The sequence below is a fragment of the Catharus ustulatus genome, chromosome 10 (genome assembly GCF_009819885.2).
Source record: "Catharus ustulatus isolate bCatUst1 chromosome 10, bCatUst1.pri.v2, whole genome shotgun sequence".
NCBI lineage: Eukaryota > Metazoa > Chordata > Aves > Passeriformes > Turdidae > Catharus > Catharus ustulatus.
The window spans coordinates 24,789,517-24,816,821 of record NC_046230.1 but is presented as its reverse complement, the minus strand read 5'-3'; the positions used below and the strand labels follow the sequence as shown (position 1 = coordinate 24,816,821).

Genomic DNA, 27,305 nt, shown 5'->3' with positions numbered 1-27,305 from the left:
AATCCCAGTGTAATTCACCAAAGTTGGGTGTAATCCCCACTGGGAGGAAATGTGATTTCCCAGCTTCTCCCAATGTCTCCCTGTGGGTATTAATTTAATTTTATAAAAATGGAGCTGTTTAAAATAATGCCATCCTCTGCTCAGTTCAATATTTTCCAGCTGGATGTTCTGGGCACAGCAACGCTGCTGAGGGGGCTCAGGAGAGCCAGGATTTGGTGTGTTCAGGCTCTTCAATCCCTAATAATTCTGCTTTTGTGTAGGAATGGCTTTAGTTAGAACCAAAAAAGATTTAAAAATCTCTCTTGCAGCTCTGAAATCAATCCTGCTCCAGCAGAGCACCCATGGATTCAGTGGAAAATTATTTTCCCTCTTCCAATTATCCCCTCACACGAGGTGCTCCATAATCCCTCCTTCCCTGGAGCTTTTTCAAGCCCTCAGATCATTTTGGGGCACCTCATCTTTTCCCTCTGCATCACCAGGAGTGGGAGATTTTATTTATAGCCCCCATCTGGGAGTGCAGCTCAGTGATCTATGGATCTCCTCTAATGAGAAAAGCACAGCCAGGGCCATCCATTCCTGGAAATCCCAGAGGAAAACAGGATTTCCAAGGGAGGAGAAGTGCCAGGCTGAGATTTAATCCTCTCCATGGTAGAGGCAATGTTAAAAAAGAAAAGAGAACTCTATTAAAGTGCTTTATGCACACAAAAGCTGCTGCTGTGTGTGGCCCGTGGGGAATCCAAATGCTTTTAGTGAGTTATTAAAAATTGAATCTAAACTTTTTTATTCTGTGTAATTCCTATATTGGATTTATTAAAGAGGGATTTGGGGAAATAGCAGCATTCTGTACCAGGGTCATCCTCTTCTCTTTGGCCTGGCAGGTGTTTGATGATCTAAGAGTGCAGAAAAGAAATAATTGTGGGAATCATTTTCCCATGTGGAATTCTCTGTGTTTTGCATTTACATGAATCCATAATATCCAAGCTCTTGGCATTTTTTCCTGGCACATTCCAGCTGGCCTTTCCTTTCTTCTGCTGCTTTCTCATCTATTATTGCTTGGTTTAAAAGCAGAAAGGCAAATTTTAATGAGTCCTTTTCCTGAGAGGAAAATTCCCAGTTTGGGATTCCCTAGGCTGAGCTGGGAGCTGTTGGGAGCAGCTGTTGGATGCTGGAAAAATTCCTCCAGGGCTTTTCCCAAGGGGCTGATTTTGGGAAGGGCAGAGCAGGTGAAAACCTTGGCTACAGCCTGGGATTCCTTTGAATCCATCCTCAAGTGACCAAACTGATATTTCCATCTATTAATAAAATTTAAATGGCTCAAAGCAGGTGCTCAGAGCTCAGCCAGCCCTTCTCCCTGCTCAGGGCTGCAGGAATTTTACCTATTCCCAGGAAATCCATAAATCCCATGGGTGAGGCTTTCCCCCATTTCACACCTGGCCCATGTGCCATATTCCAGATAAATAAATAAATTTATTTTGCAAGGTGAGTTTGGCACTGCTGATCCTGGGCTGTTCCCCACCCCATCCCTCTGGAATGGAGCAGGAATGGGTGTTATTCCCAAAAAACTGAGCTGCTGTTTTGGGATAGCTCCAGTTCTCCATTTCCAATCCCTCCTTCCTTATTACCCGTGCATTTCTTACTCCTGGAAGGCTGGGGAGCTCCAAAAAGAATTCCAGAGGTTTCCACATCTGGGCAGGGGAGTTCTGGAGGCTTTGGGGAGTTCTGGGAGACTTTTGGAATTCTGAAGACCTTTGGGAATTCTGGAGACCTTTGGGAATTCTGGAAGCTTTTTAGAATTCTGGAGACCTTTGGGAATTCTGGAGACCTTTAGGAGCTCTGGAGGCTTTTTGGAGTTCTGGGAGACTTTGGGAATTCTGAAGACCTTTGGGAATACTGGAGGTTTTCAGATTTCTGGAGGCCTTTGAGAATTCTGGAAGCTTTTGGGAACTCTGGAGGCCTTTAGGAATTCTGTAAACCTCTGGGAATCCTGGATGCCTTTGGGAATTGTGGGGCTCAGAGCCTGGAGGATCCCACTCTGCTCAAGGCCCTGTTAATTGCTTTTTTTGGGAGGGTTTGTGTTGAACCAAATAAAAACCAGAAGCAACCCAGGGAGCTCGAGGATCCAACCTCCCAGCTTTCCATGCCCTGGTCCCCAGGGAATCCCAGGGAGGAGGTGTGAGCCAGGCAGCAGCTGCAGCTTTAGAGCAGCAATTCTGGTTTTCACAGGAATGGATGTGCAGGGAAATCTGTAAGCAGGGGACTGCTGGGGAAATAAGTTTGCTGAAAAATAAACTCTCCCAAAGGAAAGGAGCAGGAGCAGCCCTGTGCCTGGGCCACCCTTATTTCCAGCACAGGGATGAGAATTCCTGGAGTAGCTGAGCACTCCTGTGCCCCCCAGCACTGCAGGGGAATTGATTTTGGAATTTCCTGCTCAGGGACTGGGTTCCCCCCTTCCCTTTCTCTGCTTTTCCCTGGAAATCCAGCTGTGCCAGTGGTTCCAGAGCCAGGCTCAGCTCCCCCCTCCCTCCCTCCCTCATCCCTCTGTTGTCCTGTGGCTCCATCCCAAAATAAAACTGCACCTTGGTGCTCATCCCAGGGCATCCTCTGCCTTCCCTGGGAATTCCTGCCACCAGCAACTCCATGGCTCAATCTGATGGTGGAAATGGAAAATAAAAAATCCCAAATAGCCCCTCACGTGCCTGTCTGTAAGAACTGACCCAATCTTCAAATGGAAAATAAAAAATCCCAAATAGCCCCTCACGTGCCTGTCTGTAAGAACTGACCCAATCTTCAAATGGAAAATAAAAAATCCCAAATAACCCCTCACGTGCCTGTCTGTGAGCACTGACCCAATCTTCAAATGAACCACCCAGGATCTCCATCCTGGGGCAAAATTCCAGGAAAACTGAAGGAGCAGGAGGAAAAGAATTCCTGAGGTGGAACAGGAGAGGGAAAAAAAGGAGATTGAGGAGAGCAGAGTTGTTTTCTTGCTCTTATATGGTGCTGCTGTGGCTCCATGACTAATGAGGCTCAGCTGGATCCACCCTTGCTTATCCTGTTATTTTTAGCTTTTTCCAGCCTCCTGCTCACTGTCTTCTTTGAAATCCTGACTCTGCACCCTCCTGGTAGTCCAGAGCATGGAAATGGGATTTCTCATCCCTGAGGGAATTGGTTTTGGAGCTGGTAGTGGGAGAGGAATCACCTCTGTGACCCAGACAGCTCCAGACAAGAGGATTCATTTTTTTCCTTTCTCCCAGTGACCCTGGGGTTGGGAGACAAACTCCAAAAATCACCTTTGCGTTCACTTTTTAAAGGCTGGAAATTGCAAATTATCCTGAAGCCAGGCCTTTGTTCAGCCTGGGAGAGCAGGGATTTTATGGAAATGTGCCTGGGGTGGGAGCAGTACAGAAATCCCACATCCTCTCCTTAAGTTCTGGTCTGGGGCCAAAAGCCATTTCTGGATGGAATTGTGGCAAAATCCCTGGAACTGCAGGCAGAGGCCCCTGAGCTGATTGAAATCCAGTTCATTAATTAATTAATTCATCAATCCTGAGTGCAGGGTGTCCAGTGCATTTATCCAGCCACAAAAAAAAACCCAAACTGTGTTTGCTCCATCCTTGCCAAATTCCCTGATCCCAGCAGGGTCTGACCCTCTCAGATCTGGGGATGCTTGGGTGCTTATTTTAGGGAGGCCCCTCAAAAAGAGTGGATTTCTGCCAAAAACTTTGGAGTTATGGGCATCAGCCTTCAGAGCTGAGGGAAAAATCAAAAATCCCCTTCTATTTTTGTCCTGACCATGACTCAGAGGAAGATTTGTCCCTGCAAAGTCACTCCTTTTTTTGAGGAGGATTTAAAGGCTGCTGCTGTCACCTTTTAGCTCAGGATATTCCTATTTTTGGTGTTTGAAAAGACAATTTTTCATTCCACATCCACTTTGTAGCATGCTGAGTTTATTTATTTTATTTTTAAGCCTGCAAGTCCCAAGTCCTGGACTTTTGCCACCAATTTTCCAATTAAAATTATAAAATAAAGCCATAAAGAATTGAGACCTCTGAACTGCTCCCACCAGGAAGCACAAAGGGGACAGAAAAGGATGGATGGGCTGGAAGGGATAGCAGTGGGATAATCCCATCCTTATTCCCAGCTTTGCCCTCTGGCTCAGTGCTTTATTTATAATTAATAACCTGATTTTTGTTGTTGGCTGAGTGCAGGTGCAGCACACTGGACTCCCCACACTCAGCATTAATTAATTAATTAATGCCCTGGATTTAAATCAGCTTGGGCCTCCCTCAGCCTGCAATTCCAGGGATTTTGTCACAATTCAAAGGGCTTCATATTCCATCCAGAAATATTCCCCAGACCAGTAACTTCAGTGTTGAGTAGGGCACATGGAATTTCTGTTTGTGCTCCCAATCCTGCAATTCAAAAAAATTCCTGCTGTCCCAGCCTGCCCTTCATCCTCAGGGAAAATCCCTTGTTGGGCCATTTTCCCCTCTTGGAAAAAAAACATTAATTCCTCTCCCTGCTGCTGTTTTAATGAGGCTGAGGGGGGCAATTCTGTATTTTTCAAATCTCTTTTCAAATCTAGCAAATTTATATTGGAAAAAAAATGAAAATGAACCAAATAAATGGGAGAGGAGGGATAGGGAAATTTGGCTGGGCTGATAAAAACTCCTCCTGAATTTGTTATCAGAAATCAGATGAGGGTGGTTTTGGTTTTGGTTTATTCTGATCAATAAAGACACAGCTGAAACTTTGGGAATCTTTCCCAGATGGGTTTGGGAATGCTTGGGTGCATCCTGCTGCTGCCAATCCAGCCCAGCTTGGAGCAGAAAATGGGATTTGGGGCAGAGCTGGTGCCTGGAATTCTGTGCTGGGTGTGGATGGCAGTTTGGAGCTTTGATTTGGGTTCAGCTCCCAGGTCTGCACTGTCTCTGTGTGTGCCAGCCAAAACTGGGGAAAATTGTCTGGAGCTGATGGGATTTGCTGCAAATCCTCTCCCAGATTGTGCTGCAGGGAGAGGAATATTTGAATTTATTGATGCTCAGATAAAAAGGGATTTTTCCTGCTGGAGAGCTGCTGTTGCTCTCCATAGGTTCTGCACGCTGGGAATGCTGCATTTCCAGAAGAGCTGTTGATTGCTAACAATAGAAATAAATCAAGTTGCAAGGAGGCAGCTGGAGCTTTTCTGTGCTGTCTCCCCACGCTCCTGAAGTGCTGGGGATGGATTGATGGTTTGGGTGGGAAGGAATTTAAAGGTTATCCAGCCCCAATCCCTGCCATGGGGACACCTCCAGGGTGCCCAAGCCCTGCCCAGCCTGGCCTTGGGCACTTCCAGGGATGAGGAATCCTTGGGAAAATCCATTCCAGGGCCCCACCATCCTCACAGGGAAGAATTTCTTCCCAGTATCCCATTTAATGGGAGTGGAATCCATTCCCTGTGTCCTGCCCCTCCATCCCTGTCCCCAGTTCCTCTCCAGCTCTCCTGGAGCATCTTTAGGTCCTGGAAGGGGCTCTGAGATTTCCCTGGATCCTTCCCTGGATCTTTCCCTTCTCTGTTCCCAGCAGTGAATCCTTGGTGGGCTCAGACCTCACCATCAGAGCTGCTCAAAATTCCCTTTCAAGCACTTCTGATCCAGCTTTAGAAAGTGTCCAACTGGAAATGAAGCCTGTGTGGTACCACTGAGCCTTCCTGGATGGCTTCCATGGAAAATTCTGCTTGTTTTCCATATGTTTGGTGGCTTTTATATCACTGGAGAGTTATAAATACTTGGCTTAAATGAGTCCTTGCAATTCCCTGTGAGGAATCAGGGTGGAAAATTGCTGTTTCCTCCTGCTCTAGGTTTTTAGGGAAGGGAAAATCCTGGTTTGGGGGTGTGTTTTTATCCCAAATCCATCTCTGCTGCTGGAGATGGGGTTGCAAAGGTGCTGCTTGTGAAGGACTCCAGAAAATTCCAGGGAAGTAAAAAAGGTTTGGAAAAGGGAAGGAGATTGGGTCCTTAACCTGTTGGAGCAGGGAAAACCCCTCAGCATCATCCTCCTCCAGTAAAAAAGGAACAGTGCAGAGCATTATCCATGGATGTAATCCAAACAAATTCTCCCCTTCCCAAGCAGATGTCGAGCATTAACTGATTAAAAATAATCGCTTTTTTTCTTTATTTTTCTTGCTGGATTTAAACCCAGGGAAAGCTTTAGCTGGGCTTAAAGAGGAGCTAAATCCCTCACTCCCAGGAAATCATCAGCAAATAGAGCTGAAATCCCAGAGTGCTGGATGTAATTCCTGCTTCCATTGCTTGCTGTGCTTGGGAAGCCTTTGGGAGCATCCTGGGGCTGGGCTGGGGCTTGGTCCAGGTCTCTCCCTCTGATGTTTTCCTGAGGTTTTCATCTCAGGGAGCTGCTCCAGGGGCTGGACTCCTCTGGAGCCAGGCTGGGAGACTGGGAATGTTCCCCTGGAGAAGGGAAGACTCCAAGGAGAGCTCAGAGCCCCTTGCAGGAGAGCTGGGGAGGGACTGGGGACAAGGCATGGAGGGACAGGACACAGGGAATAGATGGGATTTTGGGAATTCTTGGCTGAGAGGGCGAAATGGATTTTCCCAAGGATGCCCCTGGATCCCTGGAAGTGTCCTGGACAGGGCTTGGAGCAGCCTGGGACTGTCCCTGCTCATGGCAGGGGTGGGGCTGAATGGGATTTAAATTCCTTCCAAACCAAACCATTCCACCATCCTGCAATTCTCTGAGAACTGAGACAGAACATTCCCAGCTCTTGAGCTGCTCCCTGATTTTCACCTGCTCCACGCTCCAGCTGCATATTTATTTTTGGGGATTTGAAAAAAAAAAAAAAAAAAACACCAAAAAACCAAACAAAAACCACTGTTTGAGTGTGGCTTTTGTATCAGTGGGTTGGCCTGCACCAGCCTGGAAAATAAACCTTCCCACCTGATAAGGCCCCTCTGGGAATGCCTGTGGGCAGGAAAACATTCCTGGTGTTTCCAGCAGGAATTCCATGTCTGGGCTGCTGCTCCTGCTTTATTTATTTTATTTTTTTTTTCCCATTCCAAAGGTTTGTGGACGAAGCTCTTGCAGCTGGGGGGGATCAGGCACAGAGTGTGTAAAAATAAACGTGTGGGACAGTGGGAAATGCCAAAAACGTCGGGAAAAAGGGAAATGTGGCTTTGCTGTGAGCAATAAATCAGGATCCTTCCCTCCCTCCCACACTGGGGAGGGGAGGGATCGCCTTCCCTGCCGGCTTTGGCCCTTTGAAGGAGTTTTTCCCAGCGGGAATGAGGATGGGAGAGCCCAGAACCTGGCTGTGCTCCTCCCTGTGCCCTGTTAATGATTTCCTTGGAGGGACAGGAGATGGGAATTCCCTGCCTGCCTTTGCCTCCTCAGTGCTGCTGGAGAGGGACCAGCTTGGGATGAGCTTTAGAAAGGAAAAAATGAATCCTAAAAATACAAACACAGAAGCAGAAATTCTCTCTTTCCCCCAGAATTGGCCATGCCAGGTGTTTCCTTCTTCTGTAGAGGAATAATTCAGGAAATTCCATTGTTCCACCAGAAGAATTGGAGAGTCTGGGAAAGCTGAGCTTTTCTCTCCCTGTCTGTGGGCAGGGATGTGGGATTGAATTCCCTGTGGACATACAGGAATCAGGCCTGGCTCATTCCTGGTGTCCTCCAGGACAGGAGCAGCCCCTTCCCAACCCCACAGACCCATCCCTGCAGAGCTTTGAGGGAAAGGTTTCACCCCAGGGCTGTGTCAGAACCTCTGGAGATGTTCTGGGATTTCTGAGCCACACATTCCAAGCCCAAAGCTGGTTTTAGGGAAAGCTTTGGGAAAACTTGTCTGGATCTAGGGTTAATAAATTCAGACCAGGCAGGGCAGGCAGCCCCTGGGTTCCTTTCCCCAGCTGCAAAGGGGCTCCCAGGAGCTTCCCTCTGGATTGTGGCTCCATGGAAAGCAGCAGCCTGTGTTCATCCTTCACCCCAGAGCACTGCTTCCCGCTGACCCAGCTGGAAAAGTGCCAGGAGCCTTTCTCTCAGTTTAATCCCTCTCAGCTTTAATCATTACCTGCCTGCCCCCCTCCTTCCTGCCGGGGAATGCAGATGGAGCTGGAGCAGAGCAGCAAATCCAGATTCAGAATTCCTGGCCTTTCCCACCTCTGTGTCCTGGGGGATCAGAGGTGATTGTGACTCTCTCTGGGATCATTTTTCCAAAAGGAAAAGCTGTTGATTCCTTGGGGGATCAAGTGTGACTGAATCTCTCTGGGATCATTTTTCCAAAAGGAAAAGCTGTTGATTCCTGGGGAGGATCAGAGGTGATCATGGCTCTCTCTGGGATCATTTTTCCAAAAGGAAAAGCTGTTGATTCCTGGGAGGATCAGGTGTGACTGTGACTCTCTCTGGAATCATTTTTCCAAAGGGAAAAGCTGTTGATTCCTTGGGGGGGATCCACTCCATCCCTGGGAATGGGGAGTTTGGCACCTTCACCACTGGAGTCAGGGGGAGTTTTCCTGTGATGCACAGAATAAATGGAATTTGAGTTTATGTAATGCATGGAGCCACTTTTAGCTTGCCACAGATCCTCCTCCCAACAAAGCCGAGGTCAGGCAGCAAATTGCAGAGTGGGGATGGTTTATTTGGATGAATTTTTATTTTGGTGTCTGCTCGAACGGGATTCTCTGCAGATTCAGGGAAAACCAAGGATGACTTCACCCTCTCTTAAAAATTTATGCAGAATATATTAATTTTTTCTTTTTAAATGAAGTGTCTTTATTTTGTTGGGGTTTTTTTTGAAAGCTCTGCTGCTGCAGGGGAGAGAGAGCACTGGGGAGGAGGGCTGGGGGTTCTTTCCATCCGTGCCCCAGCTGCACAGGGACCCCAGGGATTCTCCATCCATCCTCCCACAGCTGCTGCAGCCTGTCTGTGCTGGTGGGAAGCTGGGAAAGCTGGGGCAGGGTGATGATCCCACAAAGGCTTTTTTTTTTTTTAATTTATTTTTTTTTTTCTGAGAGGCACATCTGGTGTGGGGGAATCAAATCCGAGCTGCCCTGAGCAAGTGTTGCTGGATTTCAGTCATGTGAATCCCTGAACAGCTGGGCCTAGGAGCAGGATAAATCCCTCTTTGCTGAAGGAAGGGAGGGAATTTCTGTTCCCTGCCCAGGGCACGGTGTGAGCCCAGCCTGTCACCCCACTGCTGTGGCTCTCTGGGTGTTTTGGTGCCCCTTGGATGAGCTGTGTCCAGCCAAAACAAGGATGGAAAATGACTTTTTTTGTGTGTCACCAGACTCTTGGAAATGAGGCTGTTGGGGTTTGTGTTGAGGCTGGAGAAGACCCCCAAGTGCTCACTGAACCACATCCCCCTCGTTTTTCTGAACCTTCCCAGAGATGTGACTCCAGCACTGCCCTTCCCATGCTGAGCCCATCCTTCAGTGCAGGATTAACCCTGATCCCACCCCGGGGCTTCCCCCGAGCCCCCCGTGCCCCAAACGCGGCTGCACGAGGTAAAAATAGCCGGGAATGTAGGGCACAGCCTCTCCCAGAGGCATTTCCGAGGCAGCAGGCACAGGGAAGGTGTCTGGAGCTGTTCTTTTAGGGCTGCTTGATTTTGGGGTGCCCCGGGGCCGCGCTTCATCCCCGGCCGGGCGGGTCCGGGAGGTTCGGACCTGCAGCATCACCAGGGCTGGGGGAGCCTCCCCGTGTGCAGGGGGGTTCAGGGATTTTTTTTCCCCCCTCCTGGAGAGGATCGCGGCCGCAGCGGCCCCGCCCGGAGCCCGGAGCGGGAGGAGGCGGCCCCGGCCCGGCCCCCCCGCGCTCCCGGGGCTGCGCAGGCGGAGCAGCGCGGCCGCATCCATCTTCCCGGGCTGCCTCCTCCTCCTCCTCCTCCTCCTCCTGCTGCTGCCTTCTCCTCATCCTCCTCCTCCTCCCCTCCATCCTCCTCCCCCATCCTCCTCCTCCTCCTCCCCCGCCGGGGCCGCGGCGGCTGCGGGCGCTGCCGGCGGGGCGGATGATGCACCGAGATGGTTCACCAGGAAAATTGCTCCTACCAGGTAAGGGGCGAGCGCGGCCTGGCCCCCAGCCCCGAGCAGCTCCGGGCACTCCCGGGCCATCCCCGGCCGGAGCCAGCCCCGGTCTGTGCCGCCCTTGGGGCTGCGGCAGCGCGGGGCCGCAGCTTCGGGTTTGGACCGAGCATCGCGGGGATGGCACCGAGCATCCGGGGGATCGCTCCGAGCATTGTGGGGATCACTCCGAACATCCGGGGGATCGCTCCGAGGATCGCGGGGATCGCTCCGAGCATCGCGGGGATGGCACCGAACATCCGGGAGATCGCTCCGAGCATCCCGGGATTTGCTCCGAGCATCCGGGGGATCGCTCCGAGCATCCCGGGGATCGCTCCGAGCATCGCGGGGATCGCTCCGAGCATCCGGGGGATCGCTCCGAGCATCCCGGGATTTGCTCCCAACATCCCGGGATTCGCTCCGAGCATCCCAGGATTCGCTCCGAGCATCCCGGGATTCGTGTCGAACATCCGGGGGATCGCTCCGAGCACCCCAGTGATCGCTCCCAGCACCCCGGTGATTGCCCCGAGCACCTCGGTGATCGCTCCAAGCATCCCGAGGTTTGCTCCGAGCACCCCGAGGTTTGCTCCCAGCACCCCGGTGATTTCTCCGAGCCCCCCGGTGATCGCTCCGAGCACCCCGAGGTTTGCTCCGAGCACCCCGGGATTCGCTCCGAGCACCCCAGGGCTCGGCAAGCAGAGCAGCCCCGGGGCTTTTGTGCTCGCCATGTGATGCTCGGAGGCGCAGCGGGGCCGGGATGCTCTGCCCACATCCCGCTGTCCCTGTGCCTGCATCCCACCGCCTTCCTGCCGGGATAAAGCTCTCCCTGGGGCGGGGAGAGCCGGGGATCGCAGCCCCGGAGCCGCCGCAGCGCAGGATGGATTTTTTGGAGCATTTCCTGCGCTTCCCACGTTAGTGCGAGCGCAGGGTGTGAATCACAGGCTGCGGCTCTGCTCGGGGATGGGGGATTGTGAGGGGCACCCCCGGCCCCCCATCCCTGCGGGGGAACATCGGGGGGACGCTGGGGATGAGCTGGGACTGGGGCTTCATTTCCCTCCGGAGAGGGGATGGGTGCTCTCGGTGCTCTGGGTGCTGTGGGTGCTCTGGGTGCTCTGGGTGCTCTGGGTGCTGTGGGTGCACCTGCAGGGAAGCGGCTCCCGGGGGACTCGATGGCTCATTTAGGGGCTCGATGGCACTTTTAGTGGCTCAATAACACGATTAGGGACTCCGTAGCACAATTAGGGTCTCAATGGCTCATTTAGGGGCTCGATAGCACGATTAGGGACTCGATAGCAATTTTAGGGGCTCGATGGCACAATTAAGGTCTCGATAGCACGATTAGGGACTCGATGACACAATTAGGGGCTCGATGGCACAATTAGGGACTCGATAGCACTTTTAGGGCCTCAATGGCTCATTTGGGGTCTCGGTGGCACAATTAGGGACTCGATATCACGATTAGGGGCTCGATGGCTCATTTAGGGACTCGATAGCACGATTAGAGTCTCGATGACACAATTAGGATCTCGATGGCTTATTTAGGGTCTCCATAGCACGATTAGGGGCTCCATTGCACAATTACGGGCTCCATTGCACGATTAGGGTCTCGATAGCACAATTAGGATCTCGATAGCTCATTTAGGGACTCGATGGCTCATTTAGGATCTCGATAGCACAATTAGGATCTCGATAGCTCATTTAGGGACTCGATAGCACTTTCAGGGGCTCGATGGCACCGGCGGATTATTAAATGCACCAACATCTGTCCCTCTGGCAGGCGGTGCTCAGAAATGCCTTTGCCTACGTGCAGCGGGGCTGGTTTGGAAAATCCCAATTCCCAAACATTCCCAGAGCCTCAGCGAGCAGGGCCTTGCCCAGCCCAGCTCCCCATCCTTGTTTTTCCTCCGTTCCCGTGTTTAATTCCAACCTCAGGCCGTGTTTTCCAACAAAATATCTCAGATACAAAATACCCCAGAGAGGAACCGAAATGATTTTGCACGGGCTGTTTTCACTCTAACAATTCTGCAAGCGAATTTCCGTTTTTAACCTCATCTGAAAAAAAAAAAAAAAATCCTGCGTGTTTTTTTAAATTTTTTTTTCCCCCAGCCTTTTGATTTGCCTGTTGCTCGGGATAAATGGTGCCATTGTTTGGGAGCAGCGGATGTTTTCCCAGCACACTCAGGAACGCAGGGGTTAAAGGTTGCCCATTGTTTCCCGGCTGGAAGCAGCTCCGGGGGGTGGGATGATGATGATGATGGTGTGATGATGGTGATGATGTGATGATGATGAAGGTGCTGAGCTGCGGCACAAACCTGCCCAAAATCCCCGGGTGTTGCTGCGACAGCGCTGCCGCCTCTCCCTGCTTGTTTGTGGCTTGGTTCCTTTAAATATCAGAGGGAAATCCCGGAGAAAACACATCCAGGGAATCATCTTTATAATTTAAATCTCTTTCCAGACCTTCCCAGAGATCAAGAGCCCCCTCCCAAGCCCGTGACCCCCAGAGTTTTAATCCTTTTGTGGATGGTAGTGGTGGGATTATTTTGTTGAGGGGGTGCCAGTGTTTAATCTGCTCTGCTCCTTCCTCACACCCCTTTTTTCTTTTTCATTTTTTTAAATTTTTTTTTTGGGAGCTGTTAAAGCGACTAAAAAGAAATCAAAGAGAGGAACGAGTCAAATCAAAGAGAGGAACGAGTCAGCACTTGGCAAAACTTTAAAAAAAAAAAAAAAAAAGGGGTTTGTTTTGAAGAATTGCAGCAGAAAAATTCTGCCGTGCCCAGGTCGTGGCTGGGCCACCAAATCCATGGCAGGAAGGGAGCTGGGAATGGAGGAGCTGCAGGATTCTCCTGTCCTGTTCCATTCCCTGCCCCAAATCCCGATTTCCCAGCACTGCAGCCTGGGCTGGGAAGTGCAGGTGGCCCTGGGCTCTGCTGGGGTTTGGATGTGGCTGAGTCAGGTGAATAATTTGAATTTAGGATGGATTTTCCATGCCCCAGCATCTACCATTCCCTCCTGGAATCAGGCTGGGTGCTGCCTCTCTCCATTCCATGGATTTCTCTCTTAATTCTGCTTCTTTTCTTGTTTATTCCAATTTATTTCCCTACATCAAACATTTATTTTAGAGCTCCATAATTCCTGCTGCCCTCTGACCAGGAAAAGCTTGGCTGGTGCCCACTGAGTGATGCTTTGTGAGCTCCTGAGCCCACATGGGATAAAAATCCAGGGTGCAAATCCAGGCTTTAGCCCAGAAATAAAGGTTTTATTCTGCTGTGTGCTTCAACTGGGCTGTGCTGGCCCTCAGCCTCAGCCAGGCCTTCAGTTTGCTTTGTAAATCTGTATTTTCTGACAGCCTCTTCCTCCTTTAATCCATGGTTTTTATCATTGCTGTACAAGTGATGTGTCTAAATCGTGGATTTTTAAATTTCTGGTTGAAAGCAAGGAATTCAAATCGTGGATTTTTAAATTTCTGGTTGAAAGCAGGGAATTCAAATCGTGGATTTTTTAAATTTCTGGTTGAAAGCAGGGAATTCAAATAATGGATTTTTAAATTTCTGGTTGAAAGCAGGGAATTCAAATCGTGGATTTTTAAATTTCTAGTTGAAAGCAGGGAATTCAAATAATGGATTTTTAAATTTCTGGTTGAAAGCAGGGAATTCAAATTGTGGATTTTTAAATTTCTGGTTGAAAGCAGGGAATTCAAATCATGGATTTTTAAATTTCTGATTGAAAGCAGGGAATTCAAATCGTGGATTTTTAAATTTCTGGTTGAAAGCAGGGAATTCAAATAATGGATTTTTAAATTTCTGATTGAAAGCAGGGAATTCAAATCATGGATTTTTAAATTTCTGGTTGAAATTTAAATTCAGGGGCACTCAGAGCCTCCCAGTTGCCCCTGGGAACAGGATTTGGCTCTGTGTGGTTGTTTTTGGCACCAGGGTCGCTCTGGAGATGGTTCCAGGCTCCACACGTGCGAGGAAAATTAAAAAGAAAAAAAAGAGATCTGAGGAGAAAAGAGATTTTGTTGATTAGAAACCATCCCTGAGGTGGGGCAGGGGGTGGGGTGGAGCCTGCTGGGTTTTTCTGGGATGGGGGGATGTGTCCAGGTGTGGGGATTGATTTTATTTTTGTTTTGTTTTGTTTTGTTTCTGTTTTCTGCTGCCCCCCACCCCTCCCAGGACCCCAGTGAGCCACAGAATCCATCCACAAAATTCACAATGCAAAAAAATAAATGCTCATTAAAGAAATTCAAAGAATTGCAGACTTCAGGAGGTTTCTTTGGTTTGATCTCAGGAGGGGTTTGGAGCCTCCAGAAATCAGCTGGCATCATCTTTTTTTTTTTTTTTTCTTTTTTTTTTTTTTTGAAGTGAGTGCAAATTCTGGTGGCAAAATAGGGACAGGCCTTGGGGAAAAGCTGAAATTCCATGGAAATGCAGGGTGGAAAAGCTGGAGAATGTGCAATGTGCCACTGCCCCACAGCCAGGACAGTGACACTGAGCCTTGTCAGGGAGCTCAGGGCCTTGTTCAGACACAAATCCCAAAAAAAGGCTCTGCCAAGTGCTGGGAAAGCACTTGGGGTGTGCTGAAAGCATCACCAGAGAGGGGAATTTCCCTGGAATTTTATGGAATATTTATGGACTTGCAGGTGCCTTGTGCTGGGAAGGTTCATTCCAACACTTGCAATAAAATCAAGGTTTTGTGGGATGGAAGCACAGGATAATTTGGATTTAAAGAGACCTTAAAACCCATTTCCATGGGAAGGAACAGCTCCCAGTTTCTTCCAATCCCAAATTCCAGCCTGGCCTTGGGCACTTCCAGGGATCCAAAGCACCCACAGCATCTCTGGGAATTCCATCCCAGCCCCTCCCACCCTCCCAGGGAGGAATTCCATCCCAAAATCCCACCCAGCCCTGCCCTCACCCAGTATAAAACCATTTCCTTGTCCTCTCACCCCATCCTCTTGTGAAAAATCTCTCCCTGATAGTTCTGGCAGCTCGAGATTCCCAGATCCTGGAATTGCCTCAATCCCCTGAGTGCTCCATGTCTGATTTTGGAGCTTGGGAAGCTTGGAGGGTTTTCCTTGAGCTCTGCTGGAATTCAGGAGGTTCTCACCCTCCCTGGGGACCCAGCAGAGTTTGGGAGCTGATCCCAGCAGGGAAGGGGGAATTCCTCCCCTCTGGAGCCCAGCCCAGCCCTGGGGGGGACTCCACTCACTCCAGCATTGTGCTCAGGAAAGGGGAATTCTGCTGCTTTTATCCCTGAGGAGTGTTCCAAGCACCCCAAACTCCTTCTGCCCTATTTCCTCACCTGCCTCAGGGATGATTTCAACACTTCCAAGCCCATCCCAGCAGTGCTCCCATCCCAGGGACCCCCAGCTCCAGATTCTGCTGCTCTGAGCTTCCCTTCCTGCTGGAAAAGGAAACCAGGCTCTGGGAGTGGGATCTGCATTCCCATTTTTTGGGATATTCCAAGCAGAGGGACAGTGGTGGCTGTGGGGAAGGGGCTGAACACCAAAGGGTTTGGTCCCTGTGCTGAGAGAATCCCAAAATTGATTTCCCTTTTGGTCTCCCAGATTTAAATTGGATTTTCCTCCCTTTTCCTGCAGGGAGGTGCTGACCCCAAGGGAGCAGGGCCTCAAATGTTCCCCCAGCCCTGGTTCCAGGGATTCTGAGCCAGCTTTGGGGTTTTCCTGTGGCCTGGGAGGGCTCCTGGGTGCAGGAATTTCCCTGGATCAGCTCAGTGGGATCAGCTCAGAGTCCTGGGGCATCCCAGGAGGGCAGAGGTGAAAGCTGGGATGGAGGACAAAATATCCTAAAATCTGCTTGGCAAGGCTGGGATATATTTATTGATATTTCTATTTTTGGGGTTGGTGGGGACATCCCCCATGGGTGAGGACAGGGTGCTGCAGGATTGTCACAAATCAGGGGGGACATGGGGACAGGGTGCTGCAGGATTGTCACAATCCCCAGCCCTGGCCACCCTTCCCCTGGGGCTGGGCTGTGATTTATTTATTTATTTGGGATTTATTGAGCCAGGATCCATCCCCAGCTGGGAGAGGAAGTGGATTTAGCCACAGCAGGAAAGGACACAGTGAGTCAGAGGGGAACTGAAAATACGGAAATATCCAGAGAGTGGCTTTGTTTTATTTAGGAATTCCAGTTGCAAATCACCATCCAGGGACAAGAATGGAATTGCACATTTGCTATTGCTGGTTTTGCCCTGAAAACTTGGAGTAGATTTGTGCTGGGATGTTTCACTTGGGTGTTGTTGGAGCTGGGAATTTACCTGGAATTTGCATTTGGTGTGGAATGACGTCAGCATGGCTTGGATATCTCATTAAGCATCACAAGGGAATTAAAATAATTTTTCTGTAGTTGTGTTGCACCAAAATCAGGATTTTTCTCGCTGCTGTGCCAATTTTGGGGAGAAACTGTGGCATAATTCCATAATTCCCATGTAATTCCTGCCCTGAGCACGAGCTCTGGCTCTCCCTGCAGCTGATCCAGACAAACCTTTCCTGCTGGGATGGGATCTGAGCATACACAGAGAGAGGGATTTCTGTGGGATGGGGTCACTGGTGGCCTTGGGAAACCCAAATCTCCAGGCAGGAATGCTGCAGGCAGGAGCTGTGAGTCCCCCCAGGAGCCAGGGATGGAATTTTGGGGGATCCCCAGGCTCTCCACAGGTTAGGCTGGGTGCCTCTGCTGCTTAATTCCAAGAAATTTGGGATTTTTTGCACCCAATTTAGCCAGGGAACAGCTCTGTGGGGGGTTTTACATGGAGCAAAAATTCCATGAGGAGGTTCCCATTGCTGCCACTCCTGGGATGGATCAGAACCCTGAATGAGAGCTGGAATTCATGGGGAGAAAACCCCAGGAAGGAGAAAACCCCAGGAAGGAGCTGCCAGGCTGGGATTTTCACATCAGACACCAAGATTTTGGTATCAGACAAAGGAATTTTGATATCAGACACCGGGACCTGGACATCAATCACCAAGATTTTTCATCAGACACCGAGATTTTGATGTGAGACACTGCAATTTTGGCATCAGACACTGAGATTTGACATAAATCACCAAGATTTTGACATAAATCACCGGGATTTTGACATCAGGCAGCAGGATTTTGATATCAGACGCTGAGATTTTGATATCAGACACCAGGATTTTGACATAAATCACCGAGATTTTGAGATAAATCCACCAAGATTTTGACATCAGCAGGATTGTGACCTCAGACACCAGGATTTTGGCATCAAACACCGGGATTTTGACATAAATCACCAAGATTTGGATGTCAGATGCCAGGATTTTGATATCAGACACCGAGATTTTGACATCAGACACTGGGATTTTGAGATAAATCACCGAGATTTTGACACCAGATACCAGGATTTTGACATAAAAATCACTGGGATTTTAATATCAGGCAGCAGGATTTTGATATCAGATGCTGAGATTTTGATACCAAACACTGAGATTTTTCTATCAGACACCAGAATTTTGACATCAGACACCAAGATTTTGACATAAATCATCAAGATTTTGACATCAGCGGGATTGTGACATCACACACCAGGATCTTGATATCAGACATTGGGATTTTTATATCAGACAGTGAGATTTTATATCAGACACCAGGATTTGGACATAAATCTCTGGGATTTTTACATCAGACACTGAGATTTTGGCATCAATCACTGAGATTTTGGCATGAGACACTAGGATTTTGACATCAGACACCAGAATTTTGATACCAGACACCAAGATTTTGACATAAATTACCAAGATTTTGGCATCAGACACCAGGATTTTGATACAAACCACCGAGATTTTGACACCAGACACCAGGATTTTGGCATCAGACACAGGAATTTTGATATCAGACACCGGGACCTTGACATTAGACACTGAGATTTTGACATAAATCACCAAGATTTTAACATCAGACACTGGGATTGTGACATCAATCACCAGGATTTTGACGTCAGCCACCACAATGTTTACATAAATTGCTGGGATTTTGACATCAGACACCGAGATTTTTATATCAGACACCGAGATTGTGACATCAGACACTGAGGTTTTGATACCAGACACCAAGATTTTGACATAAATCACCGGGATTTTGATGTCAGATACCGAGATTTTGACACCAGACACCAGGATTGTGACATAAATCACCAAGATTTTAATATCAGACACCGAGATTTTGAGATCAGACATCGGGGTTTTGACATAAATCACCCGGATTTTGATATCAGACACAGATTTTGATATCAGACACTGAGTTTTTATACCAGACACCAGGATCTTGACTCCAGACGCCAGGATTTTGACATCAGACACCAGGATTTTGATATCAGACATTGGGATTTTGACATAAATCACCAAGATTTTGACATCAGACACCAAGATTTTGATATAAATCACCCAGATTTTGACACCAGACACCGAGATTTTGACAAAAGACACCAGGATTTTGACAAAAGACACCAGGATTTTGACAAAAGACACCAGGATTTTGACATAAATCACCGAGATTTTGATACAAATCACTGAGATTTTTGACATCAGACACCAGGATTTTGATATAAATCACCAGGATTTTGACATAAATCACTGAGATTTTGACATCAGACACCGGGATTTTGGCAAAAGACACCAGGATTTTGACATAAATCACCGGAATTTTAACATAAATCACCAAGATTTTGACATCAGACACTGAGGTTTTGATATCAGACGCCGAGATTTTGAGATCAAACATCGGGATTTTGACACCAGACACCAGGATTTTGACATAAATCACTGAGATTTTGACATAAACCACCCGGATTTTGATACAAATCACCGAGATTTTGACATCAGACACCGATATTTTGATATCAGACACTGGGATTGTGACACCAGACACTGAGGTTTTGGTATCAGACACTGAGATTTTTATATCAGACACTGGGATCTTGACTCCAGACACCAGGATTTTAACATCAGACATGGGAATTTTGACATCAGACACCAGGATTGTGACATCAGACACTGGAATTGTGACACCAGACACCGAGCTTTTGATATCAGACACAAGGATTTTGATACCAGACACCGAGATTTTGATGTCAGACACTGGGATTTTGACATAAATCACCAAGATTTTTAGATCAGACACCGAGATTTTTAGATCAGACACCAGGATTTTGTCATAAACCACCCGGATTTTGATACAAATCACCGAGATTTTGACACCAGACACTGAGATTTTTGACATCAGACACCAGGATTTTGATATAAATCACCCGGATTTTGACATAAATCACTGAGATTTTGACATCAGACACCGGGATTTTGGCAAAAGACACCAGGATTTTTTGCATAAATCACCGAGATTTTGACACCAGACACCAAGATTTTGACATCAGACAGCGAGGATTTTGACATAAATCACCAGGATTTTGACATAAACCACCCGGATTTTGATACAAACCACGGAGATTTTGTCACCAGACACCGAGATTTTGACACAAACCACGCAGATTTTGTCCCGGACCCCGTGGCTGTGACAGGATTTTCCCTGCCCTCTCCCAGCCGCTCCCGGTTATTTTTATCCGGCGCTGGCAGCAGCAGGACGCGGCTCCGCAGCCCCGCCGAGCCTCTCCCCTGTTCCCTGCCTTTATTTGGGAAAACCGAGGGAATTTTCATCCGGGAGAGGAGAGGTGCAGGAGCAGCATCCCGGGTTGGGAGATGTCCCGGCGGGATCGGGACCCCCAGGCCAGCCCGGAGCGGGGGACATGAGCCGGGAGCGGGAGGATGGAATGGGGCACGGCATCGGGGACACCTATAAAAAGGTAAATAAGGACAAAAAGGGACAAAAAGGGACAAAAAGGGACAGAGAGGAACCTCTGTGTGCTGCCCAGAGCTGGGGATGGGAGAATCCCGGCTTTGCAAACCCTCCCTGCTTCTTCCACTCTCCCCTGATAATAAAACAGCAAAAATTTCCTAAGGAATTCTCCTACCTGGAGTTTTAAGGAGTTTTGTGACGTGGCTCAAAAAGTTTGGGTTTGCCCCGGGAAGAACAAAGAGATAAAAGCACATTTTCTGTGGCTCTGTGTTGTTTGTAAATCCCAGAATAGCCCTTGTGCTGTGCAGAGATAAAATGAGACTCGGCCTCTGGGATTTTAAATATAGCCCTGGCCTGGGGCTGGGAGTGCCAGAGCCCGGCAAAAATAACCCTGGGGCCTGGCCCGGTGTCCCTGGGCTGCTGCTGGGTGTCCCAGGGTGTCCCTGTGTGTCCCAGTGTGTCCCAGTGTGTCCCAGTGTGTCCCAATGTGTCCCTGTATGTCCCAGTGTGTTCCCAGTGTGTCCCAGTGTGTCCCAGTGTGTCCCAGTGTGTCCCAGTGTGTCCCAGTGTGTCCCAGGGCTGCTGCTGGGTGTCCCAGGGTGTCCCAGTGTTCCTGCTGGGTGTCCCAGTGTGTCCCAGTGTGTCCCAGTGTGTCCCAGGGCTGCTGCTGGGTGTCCCAGTGTGTCCCAGTGTGTCCCAGTGTGTCCCAGTGTGTCCCAGTGTGTCCCTGGGCTGCTGCTGGGTGTCCCAGTGTGTCCCAGGGTGTCCCAGTGTGTCCCAGTGTGTCCCAGTATGTCCCAGTATGCCCCAGTGTGTCCCAGTGTGTCCCAGTGCTCCTGCTGGGTGTCCCAGTGTGTCCCAGTGTGTCCCAGGGTGTCCCAGTGTGTCCCAGTGCTCCTGCTGGGTGTCCCAGTGTGTCCCAGTGTGTCCCAGTGTGTCCCAGTGCTCCTGCTGGGTGTCCCAGTGTGTTCCAGTGTGTCCCAGTGTGTCTCAGTGTGTCCCAGTATGTCCCTGTATGTCCCAGTGTGTCCCAGTGTCCCAGTGTGTCCCAGTGTGTCCCAGTGTGTCCCAGTGTGTCCCAGTATGTCCCAGTGTGTCCCAGTGTGTCCCAGTGCTCCTGCTGGGTGTCCCAGTGTGTCCCACTGTGTGTCCCAGTGTGCCCCAGTGTGTCCCAGTGTGTCCCAACGTGTCCCAGTGTGTCCCAGTGTGTCCCTGTATTTCCCAGTGTGTCCCTGTATGTCCCAGGGTGTCCCAGTGCTGCTGCTGGGTGTCCCAGTGTGTCCCAGTGTGTCCCAATGCTCCTGAAATGTTTGGTGCCAGAGGACGGGTTGAAGGGCTGGAGCCAGTCTGGGAGAGCTGGGAATGTTCTCCTGGAGAGGAAAAGGATCCAGGAGAGCTCAGAGCCCCTGCCAGGACCTGAAGGGATCCAGGAGAGCTGGAGAGGGACTGGGGACAAGGGACAGGACACAGGGAATGGAGAGGGCAGGGCTGGATGGGATGTTGGGCAGGAATTCCTGGCTGGGATGGAATTCCCAGAGCAGGATAATGGGATGGGATAATGGGAATGGAATAATGGGATGATGGGATAGGATGGGATAATGGGATATTGGGATGGGATTTAAGTCCCTTCCATCCCAAACCACCCATGGTTCTCTTACCTTTTCCCTGCAGCAGCCCCAGCCAGGCCTGAGCTCGTGCTCTCCTCGCTGGGCTCCAGCTCCTGCTGCCCTTCCGAGGGAAGGTCGAGGGGAAGGAGATAAAAATCCACCCTGCATTGCTTTGTTTTCCCCTGAAAAATCACAACAGCTTTTTGCCTAAACCCATTGTGAGCTGAATTGTCCTCAGCCCTGCACAAAGCAGAAACACTTTCATTTTTTGAGCCAGTGCCAAAATACACATTGAAATCCCATGGGGTTGTGTTTTCCTTTGTAATTTGTGTTTTGAGGATTTGACCCATTATTCCTTCCACACCAAGTCAGAATATTTGATAATCAAAACCTGCCTTGCTGTTCCCCTTCTCCATTTCTATTTTTCCATACCCAGCTCTGGATTTGGAGTGCAGCTGTCAGGTAATTTATCCAAAGCTTAAAGCCCAGTTCCCTCAGGTATATTTTATTTCTGAGTAACTGCTCCCCATTCTGCAATAACCAACAGGACTCTGGATTTCTTTATGGTCGTTAGCCTGGGCCTGGCTTGGGAAATGGGAGCAGAATTATTGAGAATCCTCAGTAATGACCTGGTGGAGAAAACAAATTGCAGGTTGATTAAATGTACAGATGTCAGCCTGGGAGCAGTGGGAAAGAGCAAAATGAAAACAGATCTGGAGAGACAGATGTGGCAGAAAGGAGGGGAAATGTCCAATTCTGCTGGATTTTATGGGAAAATTGCAGTTTTTGGTGGTCAGATGTGGCAGAAAGGAGGGGAAATGTCCAATTCTGCCTGGATTTTAGTGGGGAAATTGCAGTTTTTGGTGGCCAGATGTGGCAGAAAGGAGAGGAAATGTCCAATTCTGCTGGATTTTATGGGAAAATTGCAGGTTTTGGTGGCCATGGAGGAGGTGGGATGTGCTGGAAAATCAGATTTAGATGGGAAGATGTGGGGGAGGATCATGTGGGCTGGGAAAGGGGAAATTTCCAGGACCTGGTGGAATTTTGATGCACAAGGGCACCCTGAGATGGGCAGCACCAGGAGCTGGCACCAACCCCTCTCCTTCTGCTTCCAGTCCATTAAAAAATTATTTACACTCATTTTTCCCTTTTTTTCCTCCCCTTTTCTGCCCTCCCCAGCAGGGCTGGCTATTTAATCCTAAATCTGTCTCCATGTGATTGAGGTATTGATTATTGAAACTGCTCTGGGTAAAAGCTCAGAAACCTGGAGTTCAGCCCAAAAACTCAGCACCACTGGGTGTCCTGGGGTTTATTTTTATTATTTGAAGGATTTGAAATACAAGGAGTTAGGTTATAAATGACAATTTAATGGGCAGGGTAATAATGTGTGTAATCAGCACTGGAGCTGGAATTAAATCATTAATTTTAGGTGAAGAATTTGCATTTTGTCACACTTCCTTGTACAAAAAGGTTTTTTATTTTTCCTGAGGTGGGATATGGGAAGCACAATTCCATGAATTAACCCCCAGCCTTGCCTGCTCTGCTTCCTTTTGTTGTGTGCTCTGGATTGGGTGTGAAGTGTTATTTATAATTAAATGTTTGAGGCTTTCCAAGCGTTCCTTCCTTCAGAAACTTCCTGAATTTGTTGTCAGTGTTGGCACGTGACCCATTCCTGACAGACACGGGGGGAGATGTTGAATTAGGTGTGAGATTTGCATTTATTGCACATTGATTGCAGTTACTGGTCAGGGATTCATTGCAAATCATTCTGTTGATTGCTATTTTTAAACTCTCATACTTATTTATATAATTTTATATCTATATTTGTATTTGTTTTTGTGCTTGTATTTATATTTATATGTATATGTACACCTATATTTGTATTTATTTTTTTTTAATATTTAAATATATATGTATTTACATTTATATTTAAATTTGTATTTATATCTATATCTATATCTATATCTATATCTATATCTATATCTATATCTATATTTACTGTAATATAATATAATATAATATAATATAATATAATATAATATAATATAATATAATATAATATAATATAATATAATATAATATAATATAATATAATATAATATAATATAATATAATATAATATAATATAATATAATATAATATAATATATTAATTTGTGTTTGTATTTCTATTTCTATTTCTATTTCTATTTCTATTTCTATTTCTATTTCTATTATTTATGTCTATATCTATATTTACTATTATATTATATTATATTATATTATATTATATTATATTATATTATATTATATTATATTAATTTGTGTTTGTATTTCTATTTCTATTTCTATTTCTATTTCTATTTCTATTTAATTTACATTTATATTTATATTTATATTTATATTTATATTTATATTTATATTTATATTTACATTTATATTTATATTTATAAATACATTTGAAACCCAGGGCTAATTTGATGACAGTGAAACCCTGAGCACGCTGGCAGCAGAGGGATTTTTGTGGGGCTGCTCAGGGGAGTGGGAGATGCTGCTGGGGGTGGCTGTGTGTGGGTATTTGGAATGCAGAAGGACACATCTGGCAGTGGGTTTGGGGTGGCATCAGGTGACCTTTAGGGTCCTTCCCACCCCAAGCCAGGCTGGTCCATGTGGGAGATGTGTTTGGGATTCCGTGGGAATCTCTGTGGGGGATGCTTGGGAGATGTGAGCTTGCTGCTGGGGCTGCTGGGGCAAATCCTTCCTGTGCCTTCCCAAATCCTCATCCCTGCTGTCCCCTCCAAATCCTCATCCCTCCCTGTCCCCTCCAAATCCTCATCCCTGCTGTCCCTTCCCAAATCCTCATCCCTCCCTGTCCCTTCCCAAATCCTCATCCCTGCTGTCCCCTTCCCAAATCCTCATCCCTGCTGTCCCCTTCCCAAATCCTCATCCCTGCTGTCCCTTCCCAAATCCTCATCCCTCCCTGTCCCTTCCCAAATCCTCATCCCTGCTGTCCCCTCCAAATCCTCATCCCTCCCTGACCCCTCCAAATCCTCATCCTTTCCTGTCCCTTCCCAAATCCTCATCCCTCCCTGTCCCTTCCCAGACTTTCATTCCCTGCTGTCCCCTCCCAGATTCTCATCCCTGCCTGTCCTTTCCCAGAGTGTCACCCTTCCATGTGTCCTGTCCCAAATGTTCATCCCTGCTGTCCCCTCCCAGATCCTCATCCCAGCTGTCCCCTCCCAGATGTTGATCCCTGCTGTCCCCTCTCAGAGTGACCCCCTGTCCCCTCCCTGTCCCCTCCCTGTCCCCTCCCTATCCCCTCCCTGTCCCCTCCCAGATGTTGATCTTTGCTGTCCCCTCTCAGAGTGACCCCCTGTCCCCTCCCAGAGCTGACCCCTGTCCCCTCCCTGTCCCATCCCTGTCCCTCCCTGTCCCCTCACGGAGCTGACCCTGTCCCCTCCCGGCTGTTGATCCCTGCTGTCCCCTCGCTGTCCCCTCCCAGCTGTTGATCCCTGCTGTCCCCTCGCTGTCCCCTCCCAGCTGTTGATCCCTGCTGTCCCCTCCCAGCTGTTGATCCCTGCTGTCCCCTCCCAGCTGTTGATCCCTGCTGTCCCCTCGCTGTCCCCTCCCAGCTGTTGATCGCTGCTGTCCCCTCCCAGCTGTTGATCCCTGCTGTCCCGTCGCTGTCCCCTCCCAGCTGTTGATCGCTGCTGTCCCCTCGCTGTCCCCTCCCAGCTGTTGATCGCTGCTGTCCCCTCCCCGCAGGCGCAGAAGAACGAGCGCGAGTCCATCCGGCAGAAGTTGGCTCTGGGCAGTTTCTTCGACGATGGCCCCGGGCTCTACACGAGCTGCAGCAAGAGCGGCAAGCCCAGCCTGTCCTCCCGGTAAGGCAGAGCCCGAGCTCAGGGCAGCCTGCAGGGTGGGGGATCCATGCAGGGACACCCAGATCATCCCTCACACCTGGATATCAAACCACAGCCTGGATTTTCCACCTTTGGAGCAATTCCCAAATGTGATGTTTGTGTGTTAGGTGAATGTTTGAAAAGATGTGGGGAAAAACACCAGGGAGGTGTTTGGGTGTTGAGGGGATAAAGGAAATGAGATGAGGTTTCCTCAGTTAGGTTTTCATTTAGGATTTGGAACAGATGCCCCTGGATCCCTGGAATGCCCAAGGCCAGGCTGGACTTTGGGACAGTGGGAGATGTCCCTGCCATGGCAGAGGTGACCCTGGTCCTTCCCAACCCAAAGCATTTGGGAATTCCAACCTCCATGATTCTGGAATTGTGATTAATGATTGGAGAAGTGATTAAGAAGCACCAGAGCATAAAAAGCTTTAATGTGGCTTCCACATCCAGGAGCTCTGCTTCCAGACGTGGCTCCATCCCTGGAGCTGCACAGGGGTTCCTCCCTTGGATTTTCAAGGTTTTTGCATCAAATGCACTGCAGGAAGCTCTGTTTATGTCCAGCTGGGTGGAGCCCACAGCCCTGGGGAGCATCAAACACCTCCCATGGTGGCAGGGAAGCTCTGCCTGTTGCCATGGACTGGAGCAGAAGGGAGGTGAGGGAGGCACAGCCCCAGGAGCAATGCTCAGTTCCAGGGGAGAGCTGCACTTGTGCCATTTAATTGAGCTGAGGATCATTAGAAAGGGAAAACAGCTTTGCTGTGTGCAGCTCCAGCTGAAGCAGGAGCTGCTGTCTGGTAATTAGAGCAGGGCTCTAATTAATGCAGCTCATCAGGCTTTGGCAGCTGTGCCCCCAGAAAGTGCCAGCTGTGCCTGAAGGAGCTGCTGGTTGTTCATATTTATAATCCAGGAAAAGTGGTCCCTGCTCCAGGAGCTGCAGGAGCATTTGCAGGATGTTATTCCCATATTTTTGTTTGTGTTTACAGAAGAGGATCATGGAATGCTTGGGACCCTCCAAGGAGCTTGTTCCAAACCTTGTCCAGCCTGGCCTGGAACAATTCCAGGGCTGAGGCAGCCACAGCTTCCTTGCCATTCCTTCACTTGTTCATTAATAAAAAATTATTAATCCTATTTATTTTGTGGTAATAGTAACTGATAAAGTCCAGAGAAGTAAATGGAAAATGAGGAATAACAGCATGTGGGGCATGGATTGGGATCTCTCACCTGGGCTGTTCCCTCACCTAGGCTGCACTGGGATTCCCTGAAAATCAGAGAAAAATCATTCCTGAAAAAAAGAAGGGGGTGGGGTTCATCAATCCCAATCCAGCAGTGGAGCAGGGGGGTCTGGAAAACTCCAGAATAAACTCTGGTGTCACAGGAGTGTCCTGGAAAACTCCAGAATAAACTCTGGTGTCACAGGAGTGTCCTGGAAAACTCCAGAATAAACTCTGGTGTCACAGGAGTGTCCTGAAAAACTCCAGAATAAACTCTGGTGTCACAGGAGTGTCCTGGAAAACTCCAGGATAAACTCTGGTGTCACAGGAGTGTCTTGGATACAGACAGTGAATGAATGATTTCCACCACTGACAAAATATTTTATAACACATGTTGTTATATGTGTTATTTATGTCTTTATAAATTTATCTTTAATTTTTTTATTCTTCATTTGTAAAAAAAAAAATTTGTGGGTTTTTAACAGTAATTCTATGTAATTTTATACTATATATCCAGCTCTATATATTTCATAGGTTTATTTAATGTAATACATAATATGTAATATTTAATGTAATCCATTTTATAGATTTTATTTCATGTAATCAGAGGTGAACAACCAAACCCAGTAATGATATTCTGATGATAAAAAAGAATGAAAAATCCCTGCAGTCTGGGGCAGTTCTGCAGTTTATCAGCAGAGGGTGGTAGAAGCCCTGTCCTTGTG

At 48.3% G+C, this 27,305-nt stretch overlaps 1 protein-coding gene across 2 annotated transcripts in view; it reads left to right on the top strand.

The window, feature by feature from the left end:
• Positions 1-27,305, top strand: part of LOC117000654 (schwannomin-interacting protein 1) — an 87,190-nt gene that overhangs the window by 54,090 nt on the left and 5,795 nt on the right. The window contains exons 1-2 of one of the 2 annotated variants that reach the window (XM_033068514.2): positions 9,913-10,040; positions 25,230-25,348. In XM_033068514.2, coding sequence (XP_032924405.1) covers positions 10,011-10,040; positions 25,230-25,348 — 149 coding nt within the window. In that variant the 5' untranslated portion in view covers positions 9,913-10,010. Of the gene's footprint in view, positions 1-9,912; positions 10,041-25,229; positions 25,349-27,305 lie in introns of those variants that run through there. The other variant, XM_033068515.2, reaches the window with a different exon arrangement.